The sequence below is a fragment of the Cebus imitator genome, unplaced genomic scaffold (assembly GCF_001604975.1).
Source record: "Cebus imitator isolate Cc_AM_T3 unplaced genomic scaffold, Cebus_imitator-1.0 Scaffold168, whole genome shotgun sequence".
Lineage (NCBI taxonomy): Eukaryota > Metazoa > Chordata > Mammalia > Primates > Cebidae > Cebus > Cebus imitator.
Window position 1 is genome coordinate 1,065,041 of NW_016107483.1, and position 27,156 is coordinate 1,092,196.

At 35.3% G+C, this 27,156-nt stretch overlaps 1 protein-coding gene across 3 annotated transcripts in view; it reads right to left on the minus strand.

Moving 5' to 3' along the window:
• The window catches only part of ZNF654 (zinc finger protein 654), an 87,718-nt gene that overhangs the window by 19,646 nt on the left and 40,916 nt on the right, over window positions 1-27,156 (minus strand). For all 3 annotated transcript variants that reach the window (XM_037744174.1, XM_017544221.2, XM_037744175.1), the window contains exon 3: window positions 12,423-12,504. In XM_037744174.1, the coding sequence (XP_037600102.1) occupies window positions 12,423-12,504 (82 nt within the window). The remainder of the gene's footprint in view (window positions 1-12,422; window positions 12,505-27,156) is intronic.

Consider the following 27,156-nt stretch of genomic DNA (forward strand, 5'->3'; position numbering starts at 1 on the left):
TTTTTTTGAGACGGAGTCTCACTCTATCCCCCAGGCTGGAGTGCAGTACAGCAATCTCAGCTCACTGCAACCTCCGCCTCCTGGGTTCAAGCGATTCTTCTGTCTCAGCCTCCTGAGTAGCTGGGACTAAAGGGACGTGCCACTACACTTGGCTAATTTTTTGTAGTGATGGGGTTTCATCGTGTTAGCCAGGATGGTCTAGATCTCCTGACCTTGTGATCCACCCACCTCAGACTCGCAAAGTGCTGGGATTACAGACACGAGCCATCATGCCCGGTCGAGGTATTGTTTTTTAAAATGGTTCAGAGTATTTAACTTGACAATTTTGAAAGATTAACTGAATATCTAGTAAAAGTATTCTTTAAAAAAAAATGTACAAATAAAGCTTAAAGCCTTAAGAAAAAAACTAGATGTAGAAACTGGCAATGTTAAAAAAAAACAAAAAAAGCTATTAATTGTACATCAATCGAAACACAACCAATTGCCAGAATTTAATTCTGTGCTCACAAAATCTCTCAGATATTAAAAACTTAGTAGAATTTATAAAGCAAAGCTTCAGAATTTAAAAAACATATCTTCACAAATGTTACTTATTAGATGAATCAGGGCTACATATTCAAAGTGGCTACAAACACTTGGCTTTTACTAAACTGTCCTATTTGTTCATTATTTGCTAAGATTATAAAGTGATTTCTATATGCCACATTGCATTCCTGGTTAAAATATACAAAAGGTTTTACTTGTTTTATAAGAGAACAAAATAGTAGAATAAATCAAGTTTTAAGATAAAGAATCATTCAGTCAAATAAGTCAAAACATCATTTATAGTCAAACATTATGAAAATAAATATCTTCTAAAAGTTACTTAAGGTTGGTCCCAAATTAAGCAATCAAGCAAACAAAAATCCTACACAATGGGCAAGTTACTTAACCTCTCTGTGCTCTATCAGTCATTTCCTTTACAAAATGGATACTAAAACACCGACTTCATAGGATTGTTGTGAGGATGAAGTAATATTATACAGTATCGGAAAGTGCTTGAGACAGTGCCTAGTAGTAAGCACTCAAAAGATGTTACTTAGGTACTATTATTTCTTCTAGTATTTTTTAAATAGTTGGAATAAATATTTTATTTTAGGACGTCTAATTTCCTTGCCATGAAATTAATTTCTGATGTCCACATGTCAGCACGTTAAGAGCATTCATTAAATATAAGGTAAATATAAAGGTATTGATCAGCCATGAATTTAACATACATGGAACATTGTTAATGATTTTTGGGAACAGCTTTATAGGTAAAAACAATGATCAACTGAAACCTCCGAAGGTAAGCAAGGTAGCAAGCTCCCAAATTACTCTAGACATACAGATTACTGCCCCAAAAATTCAGCTAATGTAAGCTAGCTTTTGGTCCAATCAAAGCAAAAGATACCATTCCACATAACTGGTCTGGACCCGTCAGCAGTTTATCATCAGAGAAAGGTCTTACTTTAATCTCAAATATAAGGCCTTCTGGACTTACCTACCTACTCATTCACCTATTGCACATCATGAATTCTTTTCTCCAGCCTGGTCTCTTCCATATCTCCAAACTTCACGTTGTCTTTTCTTACCTATGCCATTTCTCATGTCATTCTCTAATTACTTCCATAAGCCTATCTAAATCCTATCTTTCCACAAACCCACTTTCCCCAAGAAACTTCCACTAGCTATCTTAATCCGTAATAAACTTAATTTCTTCTCCTGCTATACTGAAAATTTCTACTAGGCCACTCTTCTGTACATTATTGTGTAAGAGGAAGGCCTTGCATTACTCTCTTAACTGTTGATATCTTACTTTTTAAACCAAGACAGGAAAGGAAAAGTGTGCCAGAGAAGATACATCCTCATAATAAATAACCTTTTAATCAGAATAGGGTTGTATGGAAATCTGTGTAAATGGAAGCACTATGGAATCTGAATGAAATGAAAATTCCAGAGTAAAGCCACAGACCACCCCCCATCCAATTCACTCATAAGCAAGTTACTGCAGCAAATTAAGACAAAAATGTAAAGGGTCTTCAGTATGGTTAATATAATAAAAATATAATCTTCAAAATACAGTAGTCTTTATAATACTTTGAAATAAGAATAATCATAAATCTTATACTTTCATTGGTCATCTCATAGAAAAGCAGTTCATAAAGTTATAAAATTTAAGGATGTTATACATTTTCTTTTACAAAAAGGCAATCCTGTTTAATTTGCCATTCTTTTTTTTTTTTTTCTGAGATGGAGTCTTGCTCTGTCTCCCAGGCTGGAGTGCAGTGGCACAATCTCGGCTCACTGCAACCTCCACCTCCCGAGTTCAAGTGATTCTCCTGCCTCAGCCTCCCGAGTAGCTGACACAAAAGGTATGGGCCACCACGTCTTTTTTTTTTTTTTTTTTTGTATTTTTAGTAGAGATGGGGTTTCACCCTGTTAGCCAGGATAGTCTCAATCTCCAATCTTGTGATCTGCTCACCTCAGTCTCCCAAAGTGCTGGGATTACAGGTGTGAGCCACCATGCCCGGCCAATTTGCCATTCTTTTTTATGGTAAGTTCCTGAGGAATATTTACCTGATAATTTCAAAAATTTATCATTCTGAGTTTGCCCATATAAAATAAAGGGGACAGTTATAACAATGAAAAAAAGTTACTGTTTTTCAATAGAAAGTTCTTACAAAGAAAATAATTTAAAATGAATATTTGGAATTTGGAAGTGTTTGCATTATGATTGCTGTTGCCAAAAATCAGTGTGTCACCTATAATACTTCTATTATGCCATTAAAAAAATAATTTTCTGTTGAAAATATTTTCAACTGAAGCATTTTAATGACTTTTGAATTCATTGTTAAAAGTGGTTAGTATTAAAGAAGATTGTATTAAAGATTGACTTTAGGAATACAAATTTGGTAGTCAAATTTCACTTTTGCATAATTAACAGAAGGCATTTTAAACTAAGCATCATGATTCAGAAAAGACAACTTTCTTTTTTATTTTGTTCATCTTTGGTTTCTTTTTACTTATTTCTTTTCTATTTTACTTTAAGTTCTGGGAAACATGTGCTGAACATGCAGGTTTGTTACATAGGTATACATGTGCCATAGTGGTTTGCTGCACCTATCAACCTGTCATCTAGGTTTTAGGCCCCACATGCATTACTTATTTGTCCTAATGCCCAGAAAAGAAAATTTTCTATCAAAAGTATCCTTTTAACTTATGATCAAACATCAAAGTAAACTGAAGCTAAAATTGAATTACTGTATCACTGTGATACAATAATTTTGAAAATTTTTCAAAAATATGGCATCACACTACTGTCACTTTATACTCTTGAATTTAAAACATTATTTTAGTTTTAGCCTTTTTAAATGTACTTATAGTATGAGTACATGTGCCTAAGTAACATACACATAAAGGGGATATGCGCTCAAACTGTATTTTAAAAACTGTATAATATATCAGAAGTCTGGAGATTCCTGGTCTTAGGTATTATTTGTTTTTATATTTGTGTTTGGGGCTGAATATAAAACTCATCTTTGTCTTCCACTGATTATCATGTCAGTTTTCTTCACCATCTCCTGATTTGCTTCTTCCTTGCCATTTCTACAATTACCAATCTAGTGTAGGCCTTTGTCAGCTACCACTCAGATCACCAAACTAAAGTTTCTTCATCCCTCCCCGTCGCTAATAAGGCAGTCTTCAGGTTTTAAAATCTTAGACCATGAAGTTCTCAAGAGAGCAGTATAAATAAAACATTTATTTAAACCTGTTCTTTTGCCATATACATTACTGTAAACATATGAGCATATCATTATTTATAATAGATTAGGGAGTATGGCCTAGAAAGAATTAGAATAGCTGGGTTTACAGTAAGACTTAGGCTCTCATTCTGTTTCTATCAACCTCAACTCTGTTGGGGCTTAATTTCAGATATGTAAAATAAGGGAATTGGATAAAATATTTTTAAGATGACTCTGTCTCAAAACTATAAAAATGTGTGAATGCTTATAAGTTACATTATTTGATTTTAAAAAATAAGTAGAATTATGTACTCATTGAACTATTTAAGGATATCCTTTTTGGGACTTTTAAAACATGATATTTAAAATATGAATAATGATTCCTTGTTTAATAAACTTGATAAGTAACAAATGTACATGTACTTTAATTAGCAGTTTTATCTGAAGAGGAAGCCAATCATAACTACAGTAAAACCATCAACTAAAAGCAGTTATTTTTCAAAATTAGTTGGTAGTTAATATGGCTACCATCTTAATTATCACTGTTCCAACTACTGTCATCATCCTAACTTGCACTACATAGGCCCTGAAGCAGAATTAAGGCGCATGCAAGATTTTTTCAGCGAAAGTTTGCATACAAAGAAATAAATATAAAACTTGATTTAGCAGAAAGAATATAGGAGTCAGTCCAGAGAACAGGTCACAGTATTGCCTAAGCGACAGTTAACTGCCTAGGCTACTTGGTCTCCCATAATTGTTGTTTAATGGATTAATGAATGAATCTCTCTGGTACTTAGTTTCATCACTTATTTAAAAATGAGATTGAACTTAATGCCCTGTACACTTCCTTATAGCTTACATTTTCTATATTTTATCTGGAAAAATATAAATTATTTCAAGCACCAATATGCTGAAAGGTCTAGCTGTTATGTATTAGGACACTCTACATGATCTTTCAGTGAACAATGAATACTTCAATGATGTGTTCTCAGAGCCAGTTTTGAAGTGTTAATCCTGAGACTGATTTTTAAAAGCAGTTACATGCCTACTCTTGACAATACTAGACTGCAAGATGCTCACAATCTTTGTTTATGGTTGGATGTACCCTCTCCTGAAATGACTGTTCTATGTCATTATTCCCATGTCAGGGTATACTGGCCTTTCCTGAAATGTATACAATTTGTTGACACTGACAGTCCTATCTTTTGGAAGCTTGCTCTTGATCCCTTTGGCTTAACTGTCTCGTTTATTTATTACAAATTTTATGTTTGAAATAACTCTGTCTCTTGTTCCTCTTCAAGATAATTACACAAGTTCAACAGCTGAATTGAAGTAAGGTTTTTTTTCTCAAACAGAAGATTATTTTGAAAAAACACAAAGTGAAAATCTTTTTGAGGTAGTTATATATAAGAATTATTAAACAGGATTAACCATTTCAAATAGATAAAAGCCAATGGCAAAACATCAAAGCTTTACCCATTGCTACCCAAAAGTTATGTAAGAAATACAATCATCATGATGTGATTTCAGAATCTGAAACTTTAACAGTCCTTCCCTCTCCCAATGCTAAATGTATGGCACATTTATCAAATATGTTTCTTTCATAGATAGTGAAATATTTTCCCTTATACTTTTTCTCACAGTTGAGCATATTTCAACTTTCATCTTTTTCTGCATGTTGTCAAAATAAACTCTACAAGTAAATGTTTGATGTTTTCATACCACCAATACATTTACCGATTCATCCTCCATCTGACTTTGCAAGGTGGTAATAAAGGGACTATGAAATAAACGGTTTTAGACAATACACCTATTTCGTGTTACAGGAGGTACTGTTTTATACAAAGTGGTTAAGGAAGGATGTTAACTTTTCTTTAAAAAAATTAACCTACTTTTCTAAAAAAAAAAACAAAAAACAATCCACCACTATGGATATATACACGCATTCCTAATTCTGACTTTTAGGAATTCTCCCATTCACCTACTCTAAATTGAAACTTGCCAACCAGCAATTCCATTGATATACACAATGGCCCCTATTGCTCCAATCTTTTTTATTTCTAATTGACACACACACATACACATATCTCATACCATATTTTAAAATATCCATTCATTTATTGATAGACACAGATTGATTCCAATGCTGCAATAAACACAGGAATGCAGGTATCTCTTTGACATAATGATATGTCAAAGAGGTATCTCTTTTTTTAATATATACCCAGTAGTGGTAGATACCTCTTTTTTAAATACATACCCAGTAGTGGGATTGCTGGATTATATGGTAGCTCTGTTTTTAGTTTTTTTGAAGAAAATCCATACTATTTTCCATAATAGCTTTACTAACTTACATTCCCATCAACAGGGTAGAAAAGTTCCCTTTTCTGTACATCCTCACCAACACTTGTTACATCTTCTGTTTTTTGTAATAGCCATTCTAACAGGTGTGAGATGATATCTCACTGTAGTCTTTATTTGATTTTTTCTGATGATTAGTAATGAGCATTTTTCATATACCTCTAGCCATTTATATGTCTTTTTTTTTTTTAAGCTCTTGGGACATTTTTGCAGCCAACAAACATATGAAAAAAATTTCAACATCACTGATCATCAGAGAAATGCAAATCAAAACCACAATCAGATACTATCTCATGCCAGTTAGAACAGCAATTATTGAAAAGTCAAGAAACAACAGATGCTGGCAAGGCTGTGGAGAAATAGGAACGCTTTTACACTGTTGGTGGGAATGTAAATTCAACCACTGTGGAAGACAGTGGGGCGATTCCTTAACGATCTAGAACCAGAAATACCAATTGACCCAGCAATCCCATTACTAGGGTATATACCCAAAGGAATATAAATCATTCTACTATAAAGACACATGCACACGTATGTTTACTGCAGCACTATTTTACAATAGCAAAGACATGGAACAACCCAAATGCCCATTAATGATAGATTGCATAAAGAAACTGTGGTACATACACCAAGGAATACTATGCAGCCATAAAAAGGAATGAGTTCATGTCCTTTGCAGGGACATGGATGAAGCTGGAAGCCATCATCCTCAGTAAACTAACACAGGAACAGAAAACCAAACACCACATGTTCTCACTCATAAGTGGGAGTTGAACAGTGAGAACACACGGACACAGGAAGGGGTGCATCACACACCTGGGACAGTCGGGGTTTGGGGGTGGCGAGGGAAGAGAGCATTAGGACAAATACCTAATGCATGCGGGGCTTAAAACCTAGATGATGGGTTGATAGGTGCAGCAAACCTCCATGGCACATGTCTACCTATGTAACAAAACTACATGTTTTGTACTTGTATACCAGAACTGGAAGTATTTTTTGTTTTTAAACTTCACAAATGATGATAGATCACTAAAAGAAATTTTTTAAAAAAGAGAGGCATGCCTAAACTTCAGAAATGACTGTGGATCTACTTATCTTTCATTTGTTTGGCAAATATTTATATCGTACTAAGGGATTAACACTACTAAGTACTGGAGACACAAGAATTATAATCAGTCTCCACCCACTGGATCTAACCACAAATAAAATACATGGGGATTAGTGCTTTGTAAGTAATGGTGGAAAAACTTAGCGGTGAAAAGTCACGTGTAGTTGAGTAGACCCAGAAGAGAGCTATCTGAGCCGAAAATATGGCAGCACAGTTTTGAAAATTCTCCTCACAAAATGCCTTGCTGTTAAGCTGATATGGTTGTTTTCTTTAAAAGCCTTTTAGCTAGTACTACAAAGGCTGTTTTGAATACCAAGATTAGGACTTTCCCAAATTAAATCTTTGGGAAACTTATTCCAAGTACTCCAGAGAAGGGTCATGGTCCAGGTTGTGAAGTTTTAGTGGAAAGTCAGTAGCTCTAAACACCTTCATCTTAGCTAAAAATAATAAAATCTGGCAGGTTTGCTGGTTTATGATGACTATACACTATTATTAGGGGAGATCAACACTTGCCCCAGTAAGCTGGGTGGGCTTTTCAACTCCTTTATTGTGGCTGGCTCCTTTGATTTTTTCCACTTCGGCTATGGTGCTACTACAGTGAGATAGCCTTGAGCCTCCTGCTTGGGAAATAGTATCCCTTACCAAGTCCTAACTCTCTTTCCTGACTGACCCAAAGGAAAAGCAAAATAAAAAACAGGTTGTGTCCCAGGGAAAGAAGGCTTAACTAAGGCCTACTTCTAGCCTGAACAAAAAAGATCTTTGTGACTTATATACTGGCTCCAAGGGATAAGGATAGAATTTTCCCCAAGGTCAGGCCAGGCTCATTAAAACATTTGCAGAGCTTTGGTAGTAAGATTTTTAGATTACTAGTTTAGTTGGCATTTCAGTTACTACCCCACAGTTGCTTTTTCCCCTTATTATTAAAAAATAAATAAATAAAAACATCTATGTTTCTCTTAATTTATAAAAGTAGCAAATGTTCTTAAAAAAAACCTAACCATCTATTGGGCAGTAGTACTTGGACGTTCCAATGACATTTAAAGCTCAGTGTGTCTAGAATGAAACTTGACATCTTTCTATATGCTGCTCTTCCCCTTATATAATCACTGCTTACTTAACACAATGTCACCACTCTGTAGTTATTTCCACATAGATGCCCAAGAATACATTTGATCCTTCTCTGTCTTCCTTATCTCCATCCAATCAATACCATAATCTGAGATTTTAGTTCTGGATTATTGTGTGTGTGTTTTTTACAGTTTCTATTTTACTTTTCCGGAATCATCTGACATTAATGGCTTCTTCATGATAGCCATAATAAAAATGCCTTACTTTTTCCTCAGGTCACTCTTATTTCTTTTATTCTATAATGACCCCATTTGTAAATCTTTATTTTGATCACCTGGCATACTACTTCATTGTCCTGATAAAATACCTGTCATTGGTTTGTTTCCAAGTATTGGAACTATTTATTTCTGTTGCCCTATCTTATAAACTATAGGGCTCGACAGCTGTATTATTAAATCATATGTTTCCCCTTAAAAATCTCGAGACATTATTTATGCTGGCATTTATTACTATGGAGAATTTTATTGCTGGCCTAATTTGATTTTTTCCTTTGTAGGAATCCTGTTTATTCTACCTACATGATTCCTACATTTGCAAGAACTTTCCTTTATCCCCAAAATTAAAAAGTATAATCAAGATATATCTGCAAGTAGTTATGAGTTGTAAATTAAATTATGGTTTAGAGATTATTTCCTTCATTAATTTGGTTTTTGCTGGAGGTAATCTGCTAATTGCCTTCACTGTACTTTTAATAGTTCCATCTCTCTATAATACTTTACCTCTACATGTTCTTTGTGGTTGTCCCTTCTTTGAAATTTCACTTAATTTCATGGAAAATATTTGGAACTCAACATTGGCAAAAACAAAAGAGATCCTTTAAGAAAAGTGGTTTTTTTTCACCTCTTATCTTTCCATTTTTAACTGATGATAACTGAAGTATTTATCCTCTTTAGTCATCTTTATGTACAACATCTAGAACAGAGAACTGTTTTACTAGCAGGTGAATAGTCTCTGTCAAATCCTTCATGCCCAAACAAAGAGAGAAGGAGGAAGTTTATATGTACTACAGTTTAATTTGTTAGATCATGGCCTATCAGAAAGTAAAGAGGAAGCTTCAGTGAAAGACAACCACGCCTCTCTTGTAAGACTTTCTTACCTTTGGGTATTGGGGCTGGCTGCATTTAGTTTGGGTCATACCTTCATTCTCTCAATGAAGAATGCTCACATGAAAAGGCATATATATATATACACACACACACACACACACACACACACACACACACACACACATATTATCTTTTCCTTTCTCACACATTTCCCTATTTCATAACATTCAGTCAATCAAGTATTGTTTGGCCCATCCTTCAATCTGGTTTCATCCCTGAGCAACTGACATAAAGCCCCATCCTAATTTCCAGCATTTATCATTATTATTTTCCCTCGTTTTACATTATTTTTGTCATTTTATTGGGACTCTTGAAAACTGCTAGATCTAATGATGATGATGATGAGGCAGGTGTATCACATGAGAAATGTAAACAAAAATTATTGGAAGCAAAAGGCTAAGAAAGATAACTTTTAGAAGCCAGTAAATGGAATGTTTGGCTCTAAGAATGAAGTTTCTTGTAGAAATAATAGGGAGAAAAAATTATAGTCAGTAGGTAAGGAGTTAAAAATTTTTACTTGAACTCAGATTTTGGGATATCAGAAATTTATGGAAGAAAATAATAAATCTAAGAGCTTCGTTTTGTAATTATTGTAAAAATAAAAACACAGGTAGTAAGACTGGAGAACCCATGTCCTTCACCAGACAAACTCTACTGCCTGCCTTAAAAACAGTGACACGATCATTTTGCCAAGAATTATGGCACTTTACTCATTTAACCCATAAAATGACTATGCAGCAAGTACAGTTATTGCCCTCATTTTACAAATAAAGAAACTGATACAGAAATTATGAAATTGGCCCAAGACGGCACAGTGTAAATAGCAAAGCTAGAAGCAAAACTCATAGCTGAAATACAGGGTGGGAAACAGAAGTTAACTCAAATCCAACAAAGAATACCTTGGTATTCAAAGTGTGGTTCAGGGGCTAGCAGCATCACTATCACCTTGGAGCTTATCAGAAATGCAGACTAGCAGCCCCCCTCCCACAACTACGCAATCACAATCTAAATTTTAACAAGATCCCCAGATGATCTTTATGTACATTAAAATATGAGTAGCACTGTGTTTGTCCTACTTATGGGAGAAGAGAAAGAACACCCTCTTATGCTGGTATGAATCTGTATGAAAGATGTATAGAGATGAACCACTTGGGGAGCTAGGGTGCACTTGCACCAATACAATAACATATTTTTAATATTTCAAAAGGTGACATTTGTGGTTGTTACTGAATTGGTCACTGTATTATCAATGTCAGTCAAAAGCCTGGAGAATTCATAAGCTTGAAAAATAAAAGGTTTTAGGGAGATATACATGATGGACTACATGTGGCCCTTTCGTTCCTAAGGGCACAGGCCTGGGAAGCACCTACAGGAGAAGCTCAGTTCAGCAAATGAAGGCTGTTTCTCCAGGTAAAGGTAACATGGGAGCAAAAGGTGAAACCTCTCCTAGACGTTAGGAGTTAGAGGCTCAAGGAAATTCTGCCACAAAAGTGGTAGAAATGGCAGTTTTGTTTTTTTTTTTAAAGGTCGGGGGTGGGGATGGTTAGTGGATAGGCTTAGAATCAGCCAGAATTAGAGACTGTCAAAGGATCAGAGAAGGAGATAGAAAAGTATGCAAAACTGTTAACTTTTCCTTGAGAAACTTATTATTTTCATAACTGAATGGGCACCCTTCTTTCAAGGGAAAAAAATAAAGGATATATCCCTTCACAAATGTTATGTTTTTCATACATTTAAAATAGAAGTTTAATACTGTCCCTCATGTATTCCAAACATTTCAGTGGTTCCCATTATCACTGGTCAACCAACATCTCTATGAGTTATTTCCTCACCTCCCCATTTCATACTGAAATATCCTTCCCCAATACCACCATGCTAGCACTATCCCTGTCCCCCTCTTATTTTTCTCTAAGGAACCTGTCACTTTCTAAAATATTTTTCATTTATAAAGGTTTGATTTATTGTCTTTCCGTCCCAATACCAGAATTATTAATAACTCCACAATAGAAGGATTTTTCTGTTGTGCTTACTACTGTTTTTCTCAGACCTTAGTGCACAGCACTGTAAGGACTCAGAGTAAAAGTTTATGAATGAATCACCAAGAATACAAGTGTCAAAAGAAAAATGGAATGGAAAATTTTAAGTTTTAAATACTTGAATATACACTCTAATTGGAACGTTAAGTTCCATGATAGGTTTTTTTTCCCTCTTTTGCTGGATGTAAGAATGGTTAAAGTAGAATGTTCAATATAATATACCTAATACAGCAGTACTGGTTGTCCATAAGCCTTTCTTTTAACACCATGGTAACAAATATAAAATATGTTGTCTGTATATTTCAGTTCTAAATGGGTGGTCAGAGACACTTAACCCCTAAGGGGAGCTCAAAGTACATCTTCCTTTACTTCACCGAGTGGGTCAAGGTTCCCTCCCAATAAGTGGTAGAGTGATCAAATGTTATTTCACCTACAGGAGAGATCTTGAATCTTTTGTCATTCCCATCTGAATTTACTCTCTTCTCTCCTATACCAAGTGCCCCCTCTCAAAAAAAATAAATAAATTTCTGCCTCCTAGCTTGGCAACCCTATTATGAGAGAGAAAAAATCAAGTACAGCCAAAGGAAAACTAGCATGGGATAGACAGCCTGCTTCAAGTCTGGCAAAGAAGAATTATTTTTCACCAGGGCTAAGTTCTAGAAATCTACAAGGGTTGTAGGAGGCTCTTTTCTAGCAAATGTGAAACAGGAATTCCAGCTACAAACTGCTTGGGAATACAGTTAAAAATTAATTTTAAGAGTTTTCTTATCTGCCAGTAATAATAGGACCTTAAACATTGGTATCTTAGCAACCATTAAAAACTTATAAGCAATAAATAACCAATAAGCTATATTTAGGGGGAGCATAATGGCATATTTTAAATGTAGACAAAATGTGAAGTAGTAAACTGTTTTTTTACCTGGAATGATCCAAGAATATCCTTTAAGGGCTCTTCATAAAACTCATCTCTTCCAAAGAACAGCAGCAACTCAAAGAAACTCCTAGAAAGAATAAGCAAGTAACTTTCATTGCTTGAGTTTTGCTCCAATTACAAGATTATCAAATAGTAACAGCTATCTAATATCAAATATTTGACTTAAAAATTTTTGATTTAAAAAAATTGTACTCATCACTAGAATTCACATTATATTTTCTGTAAGACTTTAAAAGAAGTGCCTTCAAGGAGAATACAAACAAATATATTTAAGTTTTAGAACTACAGAATGAAACAATTATACTACTCATGCCTACAAATGACCACAATGCAATAAAATTTAATGACATACAAAGTCACAATGATGATAGCTATACATGGAAGGATGATCTAAAATGAAAACATTAAGTCCGGCTTCACCCTAATATAATGGGACTCCAGAGAAAATCCAAAATCTCATTTTTTTTCAGGGTGATATAAGAGTTGAATAAAATTAACATAAAAACATAAGAAAAGTTAGAGAATCACCATAAAATTCTAGGCCAACGTTTATATTATAGCATATACTAACAACTATATCTAATAAATGACATGTGGTTCCTCACACTAGGCTTACCTTGATTATCCCACTCATAACAGGATTGCTCAAATTCTGTAGTTCCTCCTTTTTAAATAAATTATTTGAAAAATACTGTTACTAAATACTTTATGTGCTTTTAATAATTTATGAGTTCATAACGAAAGGAACATGATTTCCTAATATGAGCATGAAAAATTATAAAATTATTTATTTAGCAATCCAAAGTAGTACAGGTTAACAAGTAACCTCTAAATCTTTTAATTCATGTAGCAGATCCTCAAGTGTGAATACCTGAAGTTGTTTTTTTTTAGTAAATGGTTTTTGCTTTTAATCAAATCACTAATAAAGACTAAAATTATAATATGTAACATAGGTATTATATATGCTTTAAAACTATAAGACCTAATATTTCATGCACTTACAAATATAGCACAATTACCATACCCCATAACCTGATGTTTTTTTAAATCTGACTACTACAAAATCTTATTATCAACAGACCAAAAACTTAAAACCAGTCAAAAGCAAACTGATACACTGAGGATTCTTTGATGATTTCCTTAATTTAAATGCTTCTACAAGTTAGGTAAAAAAAAAAAAAAAAAAAAAGAACCCAGGAGGCGGAGGTTGCGGTGAGCCGAGATCGCGCCATTGCACTCCAGCCTGGGTAACAANAAAAAAAAAAAAAAAAAGTCAATAACCCAGGAGAAAACTGCAAGAGAATATTTCGCAGAAAAGAAATGCGAGTGGATTTTTTTAGAAATTTCATCCTCTAAATATACAAATATAAGTTCAAAAACATAAACAATATATATTACAAATGGTTTATAGTAGCAAAAAACTGGAAATACTCTAAATGTATACCATAGGGTACTACAAAAATATATCCATACAATGAAATATAATACAAATATTAATGTCACATTAGTGAGAATATAGCTCCGTCTATATGAATAGATTAAAAAATCCAAGATATATTGTTAAGCAAAGACATAGAGACATATAGTCATTATATTATCTTTGTGTAAATGGGAATGGAGGTAAGGGGTTGGGGGATGGAGGTAACATGTACACCAATACATAAAGTTTGTACAATGTCAGACTATCTAGCGGGATATCCAACAAACTAGTAAAATCAACTGACTCTGCAAAGGATAAATAAGAACTAGGGGTCAGGAATGAAAGGAATAATTATTTTTTGTTATTAATCCTTTTTGTAATTATTCATTTTACTAATAATAAGTATGAAACAAGCCCAACAAAAAGTACCTCTGGAATCTTCTCTATTCCTATTAACAAAGCACTAATTTACATCTATCTCATCTTTAAACATCTACAGGACCTCCACTCTTGACATTCCATACTTGCTTAAAATCAACCTTCAACACAGCAGTTATTATCTTCCTAAAACACAGAAATGAACCCACTACTTACGGACTTTACAGACTGCTGTTTGGATTGTACCATCTAAAGCACAGATGGTAGTGCGCATGCCCCACTACCACTTACTAAATAACATGGTCCAATTCCATGATAATGATAGTAAAAAGAGAAAAAACACATGCAAAATGACTGAATAAAGGCAGAACACATGGTTTAGCTACTTTTTCCTTAGAGGAAGCTTTAAGGAAGTCAAGTATTTACGAAGTAAGAAAAGGCTGAAATTACTATAAGAATCTGGAATACATGCAGAAGTAATACCTCTCGTTTCCAACCTGTTGGATTTCCTACTGACTATATAAATGATCAACTAAATGTTTAGAGATCAACTTGTATAGCCCTCCTATGGAGGAAAACTCTGTAAGGTGCAGAGTGAATGAGTCCAAAACAGTACAAAGTAGAAACCCAAAATATAAGTAACAGCCTACAATAAGGCTGGTAAACTACTGCCCATAGGCCAAACCTGGCCCAAGGAAGGCCAGTGTTTGTACATTACATGAGCTAAGAATGGTTAGCCATATTTATATTTTTTTAAGTCAAAAGAATCATATTTCATGGCAGGTGAAATTTACATGAGATTCCATGATCAGTGCCAATATATAAGGTATTATCGGAACAGGGTCATATCCATTTGTTTACATATTCACTATGGCTGCATTTATACCACAGTGGTAGAGTTGAGTAGTGACAACAAAGACCTATAATATTTACTATCTGGTCATTTACAGACACATGTTCTAGCTGTTCGGGTTTGAATCTCAACTCCACTACTTAACTGATGAGTAACCCTGGGCAAGTTACTTAATATCTCAGTGCTTCAGTTTCTTTATTTATAAAACACAAGTAATAATAGTAACCACCTCTTGAAAAGCACTTGGCATAATTCCTGGCACTTAGTGCTATAGATATTAGCTGCTTAAAAATATAGTACTACCATTATTATTAACATCACCATCCAAATTTTCTTCAACAATCTGTAAGAAACACAAGATCTTCAGAGGTTTGTTCTGCTCCGCTATGCGTATGTCAATTTTGTTGAAATATAACAGGCTAACTCTTCTTAAATTGTGAAGATTTTTAAAATATCTGATTAAAGTCATCAAAAGATTTCTTTCCAAAAATTTATTATTGTATCATAATATTTATCAGTTTTTCATGTTGAACATGTTTAATATGTTTTTACAGTAAATATATGTTTAATATGTTTTTTACCATGTTTAATATATTAATAGTTTATGCATTTATTATTAAAAATTTTTGGTCCAAATTATGTTATGTACAGTTCATTTACCTAAACTGAAATAAGTATCCACAATAATCCCAAACAGAATGATTTACAGTTCACCCTTGAACAACACAGGTTTAAACTGTGTGGGTCCACTTATAAACAAACTCTTTGACTTCTGATAACCCTGAGACAGCAATATCAAACCCTCCTCTTCCTCTTCCTCAGCATATTCAACATGAAAACAACAATATATTCACTATTCAATTAATGAATAGTGAATTATTTTCTTTATGGTTTTCTTATAACACTTTTTCTCTAGCTTCCTTTATTATAAGAATTTAGTGTATTATACATGTAACATACAAAATGTGTGTGCGGCAACTATTTATATTATTGGAAGGCTCCCTACCAATAGCAGGCTATTAGTAGTTAAATTCTGGGGGAGGGTGGTCAGCACCCTGACCCCTGCATTGTTGAAGGATCAACTATATATACAGACAAACATAATTTGTGGTAAGACAAATACATGCTAAATGATATGCCTTCTGAATTAGAAAAAAAAAAAAACTATGTTACATAATCATACTTATTTGCCTTTTATCAAATCAGTATGTTCCTATTTGCTATGCAAGCTAACTAACTAGAGTACTAATAAAGTCCCTATTTATGAAGCGAACTATATTCTACCATTTGGATGCTAGGAATTCAGACCATTATTTTCCCCCATGCAGTTATGCATCGCTTACTGAAAGGGATACATTTGAGAAATGCATCCTTAGACAATTGTGTCACTGTGCAAACATCATAGAGTGCTTATACAAACCTAGCTGGTGTAGCCTACCATACATCTAAGCTATATGGTATATAGCCTATTGCTCTTGTATCACATTATTATACTGACTGTTATATGCAACTGTAACACAATGTTAAGTATTTGTGTTACCTAAATGTACCTAAATAAAGAAAAGGTACAGTAAAAGTACAGTATTATAATCTTATGGGACCACTGTCTTATATGTGGTCAGTCATTGACCAAAACGTTGTTCTGTGGCACATGACTGTATTACAAATGGTGATAAGTTACCAGACCTCCCTAAGATACACAGATAGACATAGAGTGTTTGATAATGATAAACAGAATTATTATTCTTTTTTGGATTTCTGTAGCATATTAGTAATTTTTACACTAAAATACAGGAAAGTAGATTTGTGCATTTATTTACCATAGGAAAATTCCACTAAATATGACACTTAACTATCCAAATAAAAGAAATCCACTTACCAACTTAAGTAAAGGAAAATTAGGTCTACTCTACATGAATCAAACAATAATATAATAAACTTTTATTACCCACATGTTATTTAAAATGCTCAACTTTTAAGAACTTTTTCTGTATATACTAACTGAAGCTTTAGTACCTTACAAAAGTTTCTATTCAGTCCTACTTAACAGTAACAAAGCGCATGTGATTGTGGGTAACGTTGACATACTCAACCATTCTAATACACTTCAAAATATTTTCTTCAGTAACATTTTTAATGAGGGAGGAAAAAGTTAACAGTTTTATTCCTATATATACTAGTGCTCACTTATCCTCAGGGGATACATTACCAGACTCCTTCCCTCCCACTCAATTCCTGAAACCTTGGATAGTAACTAACCCAATTTCCATCAATTTGAACATGTTTTGTTCATGTCTCCCACGCACAAGTTTAATGCCTTTTCCATCTTAACTAAGCACCTTAAACATGCACCCTGTGGCTTTAAATTTTGAAGTTTGAGGGGTGACTAGCTAGCATGAATTTCTTTGGCCCTCATAATTTCAGAGATAGGAAATTTGTTATTACTGTGAGATTTTAGCAACCTCAGTTTACAATTTTTTTTTCTTAAGTTGAGAACTTTCACCTTTTCAATTGAAGCACTTTACAGTTTCTCTTTGGCATATATGAATTACCAGTATCACTACTCTTGGCTCTGGGGCCATATTAAGTAAAAAAGGGTTACTTGAGCACAAGCACTGTGATATTCATGATAGTTGATCTGATAAACCAGAGGGCTACTAAATGACTAATGGGCAGATAGCATATACAGTGTGGATACACTGAACAACGGGATAATTCACATCCTAATTGGGATGGTGTAAGATTTCATAATGCTACTCAGAATGGTCTACAATTTTAAAATGTATTACTTCTGGAATACTGTATTTAATATATTTGGACCATGGTTGACTATGGGTAACAAACTGCAGAAAGTGAATCCACAGATGAGAGGAGACTACTGAAATAAACTGTACATTGTATTTTCCATAGTATGAATCACTAGGTACCTTGAATGATTCTCCCTCTGAAAACAATTAAAATGCTGGATAAAACAGATTTCCTTGACTAAAAATTCAAATAGCTATACCAGTATATTCTTCCTACATTTCTAGACTGGAAAGAAAACTGCCAGTGTGAACCTGGAGCAAAGTAGAAAAATTAAAAAAAAAAAAAAAAAAAAAAAAAAAAAAAAAAAAAAAAAAAAAAAAAAAAAAAAAAAAAAAAACTTTGAAAATCTCATGTAGGTTGTAACCTGAGTTCATATACCTATATGGTCAAAAAATTATCCAACCAATAATTTAGCTAATATTGGTCCCAAGCTAGTAATACGTCCCCCAGGCACCTGACAGAAACAAATGCAAATTCTTTCAATCCAGGCTCCAGTTACCACACATGAATTTATTCTAGGAAAATACAAACTCACGATATAAACAAAAATAATAAAGATAATAACAATAAAAACCACAACATACAAGGAAAGACAGCACCATGTACAAGGCCAACAGAAGAATCTTAGTCAAATCTTATAGAATATAAAATATGGGTATTATATAGTTTAAGAAATCATAACATTGAAAATATAAAGAACAAGATAAAATTATCAAGTCAAAATGCTTCTAGAAATAATAAAATTATTGAAATTAAAAGTCAATAGGCAGATTTTAGGGAAGATTAGATATACCTGAAAAAAATTGGTACACCGAAAAAAATTATCCAGAGTACCTACAGAAAGACAAAGAAATGGAAAACACAAGAAGCAAGAGTTAAGGAAGACAGAGGTGGAGTAGACAAGTTTAATCATAGTTCTAAAAGGGAAATAAAAAAGGGGCAATGACATTAACTAGACAAGAATTTTTCACAACTGATAAAAAATTCAAATCCATGAATTCAATTTGGGAGAGCCCAGAAAATGCCAATAGAGATAAATAAAAGAATTCTGTGTCTAGCTAATTATAATAAACTATAAAATACTAATAAAGAGCAATGTATAAACATTCAGAAAAATATAATTTACCATAACATGTAAAATGAATTGGAAAGAAAGGTCTAAAATGCAAATCAATAAATATATAGGCTAAAGAATTTTGACAATTTGAAGTACTAATAAAAATAATCTCCAGGGAAGATCTAAGACGGCTGAATAAGAACAGCTCCGGAGTGCAGTTCCCAGCAAGAACAATGCAGAGGGTGAGTACCCATCGCATTTCCAAACAAATTTTCACTGCCCACAGACCAGGAGATTCCTGGGCCAAAAGGTGCCACGAGTTTTCAGCACAGCAGTTTCAGCCGGTGCCAGCTTGGCGCACAGAAACTCACACAAATCTGGGTGGCTATTTCAACTGGCGCCTGGAACGCCTGTGAGACAGAGCCACCCATTCAACTGAAATGGGAGGTCAAAGACAGGGAGCCAGGCAATCTGGCTCGGTGGGTACCACCCCCACAAAACAAGCAATCTGAAACGCTCTGCAGCAAGTGTGGCTGGAACCAGGACAGTTCAGCTCAGTGAGGGGAAGGGTGACAACCACTACCCAGGCAGTCCGCCACTACCAAGGCAGTTCACACAGCAGCTAGGCAGAGCCTGCAGCAGCTCAGCAATGCCTCTGCTGGCAGACTGTAACTAAACTACTCCTTGCAGGGCAGGGCATCTATGAAAAAAGGCAGCAGCACAACAGGAACTTATAAATAAAGCCGACCTTCCTGGGACAGAGCACCTGGGAAAAGAGGTGATTATGAGTTCCACTGCAGCAGACTTAAAAGTACCTGCCTAGCAGCTCTGCACAGAAAAACAGAGCTCTCAGCACAGCACTTGAGCTCTTATAAAGGACAGACTGTCTCCTTAAGCAGCTCTCCCTGACCCCCGTATACACAAAGAAACACCCCATTAAGGAGAGCTCAGACCAACATCTGGCAGGGACCTTTCTGGGACGAAGATAACAGAAGAAACCAGCAGCAACCCTTACTGTTCTGCAGTCCCTGTGGGTGATCCCCAGGCAAGGAGTGTCTGGAGTGGACCTCCAGCAGTCCTGCAGCAGAGGGGCCTGACTGCTAGAAGGAAAACTAAGAAACAGAAAGAAATAACTTCATCACCAATAAAAAGGATGTCCACTCAGAGACCCCATCCGAAAGTCACCAACTACAAAGACCACAGGTAGATAAAGCCATTAAGGTGGGAAGAAACCAGCGCAAAAAGGATGAAAACACCACAAATCAGAACACCTCTCCTCCTCCAAAGGAACACAACTCCTCACCAGCTAGGGATCAAATATGGATGGAGAATGAATCTGAGGAATTCATAGAAACAGGCTTCAGAAGGTGGGTAATAAACTTCTCAGAGCTAAAAGAACATGTGCTAACCAATGCAAAGAAACTAAGAACCTGGAAAAAAGGTTAGATGAGATGCTAACTAGAATAAACAGCTTGGAGAAGAATATAAACTACTTGATGGAGCTGAAAAACACAGCATGAGAACTTTGCAAAGCATACACAAGTTTTAATAGCTGAATCAAGCAAGCAGAACAAAGGATATCAGAGATTGAAGATCAACTCAATGAAATAAAATGAGGAGACAAGAATAGACAAAAAAGTGAAAAGAAATGAACAAAGCTTCCAAGAAATATGGGATTATGTGAAAAGACCTAATCTGTGTTTGATAGGTGTACCTGAATGTGACAGAGAGAATAAATCCAAGCTGGAAAACACTCTTCAGGATATTATCCAGGAGAACTTCCCCAACCTAGCAAGGCAGGCCAAAGTTCAAGTCCAGGAAATACAGAGAACACCACAAAGATATTCCTCAAGAAGAGCAACCCCAAGGCATATAATCATCAGATTCACCAGGGTTGAAATGAAGGAAAAAATGCTAAGGGCAGCAAGAGAGAAAGGTCGGGTTACCCACAAAGGGAAAGTCCATCAGACTCACAGCAGATCTCCCCACAGAAACCCTACAAGCCAAAAGAGACTGGGGGCCAATATTCAACATCATTAAAGAAAATAACTTTCAACCTAGAATTTTATATCCAGCTAAACTAAGCTTCATAAGCAAAGGAGAAAGAAAATCCTTTATGGAAAAGCAATTGCTGAGAGATTTCATAACCACCAGGCCTGCCTTACAGGAGCTCCTGAAAGAAGCACTAAACAAGGAAAGGAGCAACCAGTACTAGCAACTCCAAAAACGTACAAAATGGTAAAGACCATTGACACAATGAAAAAAAAATGCATCAACTAACAGGCAAAACATCCAGCTAGCATCAAATGGCAGGATCAAATTCACACATAACAATATTAACCTTAAGTGAAAATGGGCTAAATGCCCCATTCAAAAGACACAGACTGGCAAATTGGATTAAAAAGTCAAGACCCATCGGTGTGCTGTATTCAGGAAACCCATCTCATGTGCAAGGACACACATAGGCTCAAAAAAAAGGATGGAAGAAGATTTATCAAGCAAATGGAGAGCAAAAAAAAAGTAGGTGTTGCAATCCTAGTCTCTGATAAAATGGACTTTAAAGAACAAAGTCAAAAGAGACAAAGAAGGGCATTACATAATGGTAAAAGGATCAATGCATCAAGAAGAGCTAACGATCCTAAATATATAAATACCCAATACAGATGCACCCAGGTATATAAAGTAAGTTCTTAACGACCTACAAAGAGACTTAGACTCCCACACAATAATAGTGGGAGACTTTAAACACTCTACTGTCAATATTAGATCAACAAGACAGAAAATTAACAAGGATATCCAGGACTTGAACTCAGATTTGGACCAGGCGGACCTAATAGACATCTACAGAAAACTCCATTCCAAAACCACAGAATATACATTCTTCTCAGCACTGCATTGCACCTACTATAAAATTGACCAAATAATTGGAAGTAAATCACTCCTCAGCAAATGCAAAAGAACGGAAATCACAACAAACAGTCTCTCAGACCACAGTGCAATCAAATTAGAACTCAGAATTAAGAAACTAACTCAGAACTGCACAGCTTCATGGAAATTGAACAACTGGCTCCTGAATGTAGACTGGATAAACAATGAAATGAAGGCAGAAATAAAGATGATCTTTGAAACCAACAAGAACGAAGACACAACATACCAGAATCTCTGGGACATATTTAAAGCAGTATCTATAGGGAAAATTATAGCAATAAATGCCCACATGAGAAGCAAGGAAAGATCTAAAATCAACACCCTATTGTCAACATTGAAAGAGCAAGAGGACCAAGATCAAAAAAACTCAAAAGCTAGCAGAAGCAAGAAATAACTAAGATCAGAGCAGAACTGAAGGAAATAGAGACACAAAAAGTCCTTCAAAAAAATCAATAAATCCAGGAGCTGGTTTTTTGAAAAGGTCAACAAAATAGACCGAACAAAGAAGAATCAAATAGATGCAATAAAAATCGATAAAGGGGATATCACCACTGATTCCACAGAAATACAAACTACAATCAGAGATTACTACAAACTTTATGCACATAAATCAGTAAACCTGGAAGAAATGGATAAATTCCTGAATACTTCCACCCTCCCAAGCCTAAACCAGGAAGAAGTTGAAAACTGAACAGACAAATAACAAGGGCTGAAATTGAGACAGCAATTAATAGAGTACCAACCAGTTCCAGACAGGTTCACAGTGAATTCTACCAGATTTACAAAGAGGTACCAGCTCCTCTTTGTATGTCTGGTAAAATTCGCTGTGATCCTGTCTGAAACTATTCCAAACAACACAAAAAAAGAGAATCCTTTCCACATCATTTTATGAGACCAAAATCATCCTGATACCAAAACCCGGCAGAGACTCAACAGAAAAAGAAAAACATCCATGATGAACATCAATGCAAAAATCTTCAATAAAATACTGGCAAACCGGTTGCAATAGCACATCAGAAAGCTTATCCATCATGATCAAGTAGGCTTCATTCCAGGGATGCAAGGCTGGTTCAACATATGCAAGTCTATAAACGTAATCCACCACATAAACAAAACCAAAGACAAAAACCACATGATTATCTCAACAGATGCAGAGAAGGCCTTTGACAAAATTCAACAGCCCTTTAAGCTAAAAACTCAATAAACTAGGTATAGAAGGAACATATCTCAAAACAATAAAAGCTATATACGAAAAACCTACAGCCAATATCATATCAAAAACTGGAAGCATTCCCTTTGAAATCCAGCATCAGACAAGGATGCCCTCTTTCACCACTCCTATTCAATATAGTATTGGAAGTTCTAGCCAGAGCAATTATGTAAGAAAAAAAAAAAGGATATTCAGTTAGGAAAAGAGGAAGTCAAATTGTCTCTATTTGCAGATGACATGATTATATATTTAGAGACCCTATCATCTCAGCCCAAAATCTGCTTAAACTGATAAGCAACTTCGGCCAAGTCTCAGGATACAAAATCAACGTACAGAAATCACAAGCATTTCTATACACCAATAACAGACTAACAGAGAGCCAAATCAAAAGTGAACTCCCATTCACAATTGCTACAAAGAGAATAAAATACCTAGGAATACAACTAACAAGGGATGTAAAGGACCTCTTCAAGGAGAACTACAAACCACTGCTCAAGGAAGTAAGAGAGGACACAAACAGATGGAGAAACATTCCATGCTCATGGTTAGGAAGAATCAATATCATGAAAATGGCCATACTGCCCAAAGTAATTTATAGATTCAATGCTATCCCCATCAAGCTACCAAGGACCTTCTTCACAGAACTGGAGAAAACCACCTTAAACTTCATATGGAACCAAGAGAGAGCCCACATAGCCAAGACAATCCTAAGCAAAAAGAAGCTGGAGGCATCACACTACCTGATTTCAAACTATACTACAAGGTTACAGTAATCAAAACAGCTTGGTACTGGTACCAAAACAGAGATATATAACAATGGAACAGAACAGAGGCTCTGGAGGCAATGCCACACATCTACAATCATCTGATCTTGGACAAACCTGACAAAAACAAGTAATGGGGAAAGGATTCCCTGTTTAATAAATGGTGTTGGAAAAACTGGCTGGCAGTGTGCAGAAAGCAGAAACTGGACCCCTTCCTGACACCTTACACTAAAATTAACTCTAGATGGATTAAAGACTTTAACATAAGACCTAACACCATGAAAACCCTAGAAGAAAACCTAGGCAAAACCATTCAGGACATAGGCATAAGCAAGGACTTTATGTCTAAAACACCAAAAGCATTGGCAACACAAGCAAAAATAGACAAATGGGACCTAATTAAACTACAGAGCTTCTGCATAGCAAAAGAAATAATCATTAGAGTGAACCGGCAACCAACAGAATGGGAAAAAATTTGTGCAATCTACCCATCTGACAAAGGGCTAATATCCAGAATCTAAAAAGAACTTAAACAGATTTACACGAAAAAAACAACCCATTCAAAAGTGGGCAAAGGATATGAATAGACACTTTCATAAGAAGACATAAATGAGGCCAAGAGACATACGAAAAAATGCTCATCTCACTGGTTATTACAGAAATGCAAATCACACCACATTGAGATACCACCTCACGCTAGTTAGAATGGTGATCATTAACAAATCTGGAGACAGCAAATGCTTGAGAAGATGTGGAGAAATAGGAACACTTTTACACTGTTGGTGGGAATGTAAACTAGTTCAACCATTGTGGAAGACAGTGTGGCGATTCCTCAAGGACCTAGAAATAGAAATTCCATTTGACTCAGCAATCCCATTACTGGGCATATACCCAAAGGATTATAAATCATTCTGTTATAAAGACACATGCACGCGTATGTTCATAGTGGCACTGTTTACAATAGCAAAGACCTGGAACCAACCCAAATGCCCATTGTTGATACACTGGACAAGGAAAATGTGGCACATATACACCATGGATTACTATGCAGCCATAAAAAATGATGAGTTTGTTTCCTTCGTAGGGACATGGATGAACCTGGAAACCATCATTCTCAGCAAACTGAAACAAGAACAGAAAATCAAACACTGCATGTTCTCACTCATAGGCAGGTGCTGAACAATGAGAACACATGGACACAGGGAGGGGAGCATCACACACTGGGGTCTGTTGTGGGGGCCAAGGGAGGGACAGCGTTGGGTGGGGAGGTCAGGGAGGGATAACATGGGGAGAAATGCCAGATGTAGGTGATAGGGGGATGGAGGCAGCAAACCACATTGCCAGTGTGTACCTGCGCAACAATCATGCATGATCTGCACATGTACCCCAGAATCTAAAGTACAATAAAAAAATTTTTTAAAAATCTCATCTGAGCTTTTTAAAAAATAGAGCAAAAACACATCAGTAACGTCTAAGTTAGCATTCATTCAGCATTAGTGTTCCAATTTCATTTTACTGGAGAAAGGTAAAGTATACAAAGTGTATACTTCAATAAGTTAAGAGCTAAATTCTCCTTAACTAATTTTCAAATTTACATACAGTAAAAGTATGTCCAAGTTTTTCTGGAGGTAGGCAATTTCATTACAAAGTTGAATATCTAAGGAAAACCATGAAACATGAGCAATGAAAAGGGACTAGACAATATCATATTTTGTAAAGCCTCTATAATTAAATTAACATTATGTTTGCACACAATGATATCCACTTCAGTCACAATAAGAAAAATACAAATTAAAAATACACCAAGATGCCATTTCTCATTTATTAGTCAAAAAAAAAAAAAAATCAAAAGATTGACAGAATAAATTGTGATGAAGTCAGAGATAAATAAGGCCAGATTTTGTGGGCAGGAATGCAAAATGGTACAAGCCCTATGGATGGAACACTGGGCATATTTAGCAACATTACAATGTGTTCATCCTTTGACCCAGATTCTAGGAACGTACCCCCAAAATCTGGCAAAAATTCAAAAAGAGGTATCCAAAAGGATATTAATCATAGCACAATTTACAACAGGGAAAGATAGGAAATAACTCAAACACATACCACCAGTAGAGGACAAATTGACTAAACTATGCTACATCCACACAATAGAATTCATAGAATACTAGAAATTGTAAAAAATAAATCTGGAATAGTCTGTGTCACTATGGAGTGATCTCCAAGATATAATACTAAGTTAAAAAAGCAGGATAGAAAAATGTATCTGTTTGCCTAAAAAAGGGCAGGGGAGCATGGATATGTTATTTGCTAGTTGGACCTTGCTTTTCTATCAACCAAAATCCTGTCTTTAATAGGCATAGACCATTTAAATTTTACGTAATTTTTTTTGTTTTCTGAGACAGAGTCTTGCTTTCTTGCTCAGGCTGGAGTGCTGTGGCATGACTCGGCACACTGCTACCTCTGTCTTCTGGGTTCTAAGCGATTCTTGTGCCTCAGTCTCCCTAGTAGCTGGGATTATAGGTGTGTACCACCACACTTGGGTAATTTTTGTATTTTTAGTAGAGATGGGGTTTCACCATGTTGGCCAGGCTGGTCTCAAACTTCTGGCCTGATGTGATCTGCCCACCTTGGCCTTCCAAAGTGCTGGGAACAGGTGTGAGCTGCCGTACCTGGCCAAATTTTATGTAATTTTTAATATGTTTAGATTAAAACCTATCATCTTTAATAGTTTTGTTTGTTCTATCTATTGATTGTTCTCTTCGTCCATCTTTGTGATTGAGCAGTTTTAAGATTACATTTTGTGTCCACTTTGGCTTAAAACATCCACCTGTTTTTAGTGGTTACTCTAGGGTTCACAAATATATATGTCTTTAAAAATCCCAGCCTAACCTCACATAATATTATGGCACTTTAGTTATAATAACCTATGTGATATTTTTGTCATTCAATTTTAAATATGCTACAAACCCAATACTATTTCACTACAATTTTTGCTTTATTCCTGGCATCTGTAAAATACCACTCATAGGCTGCCTTCCAGTTTCTATAAAATTGTGTTACAACAAAACCTATCCATTAATTTATGTAGTGTTTATGGCTGCTTTCTTGCTGCAAGAGCAAAGTCGAGTAGTTACAGAGACACTAGGGTCCATGAGTCTAAAATAGATATCTAGCCCTTTTAAAAGCCGTTTTGTCACCTGTAATCCCAGCACTCTGAGAAGCTGAGGCAGGTGGATCACCTGAGGTCAGGAGTTCGAGACCAGCCTGGCCAACATGGCAAAACCTCATCTCCAAAAAA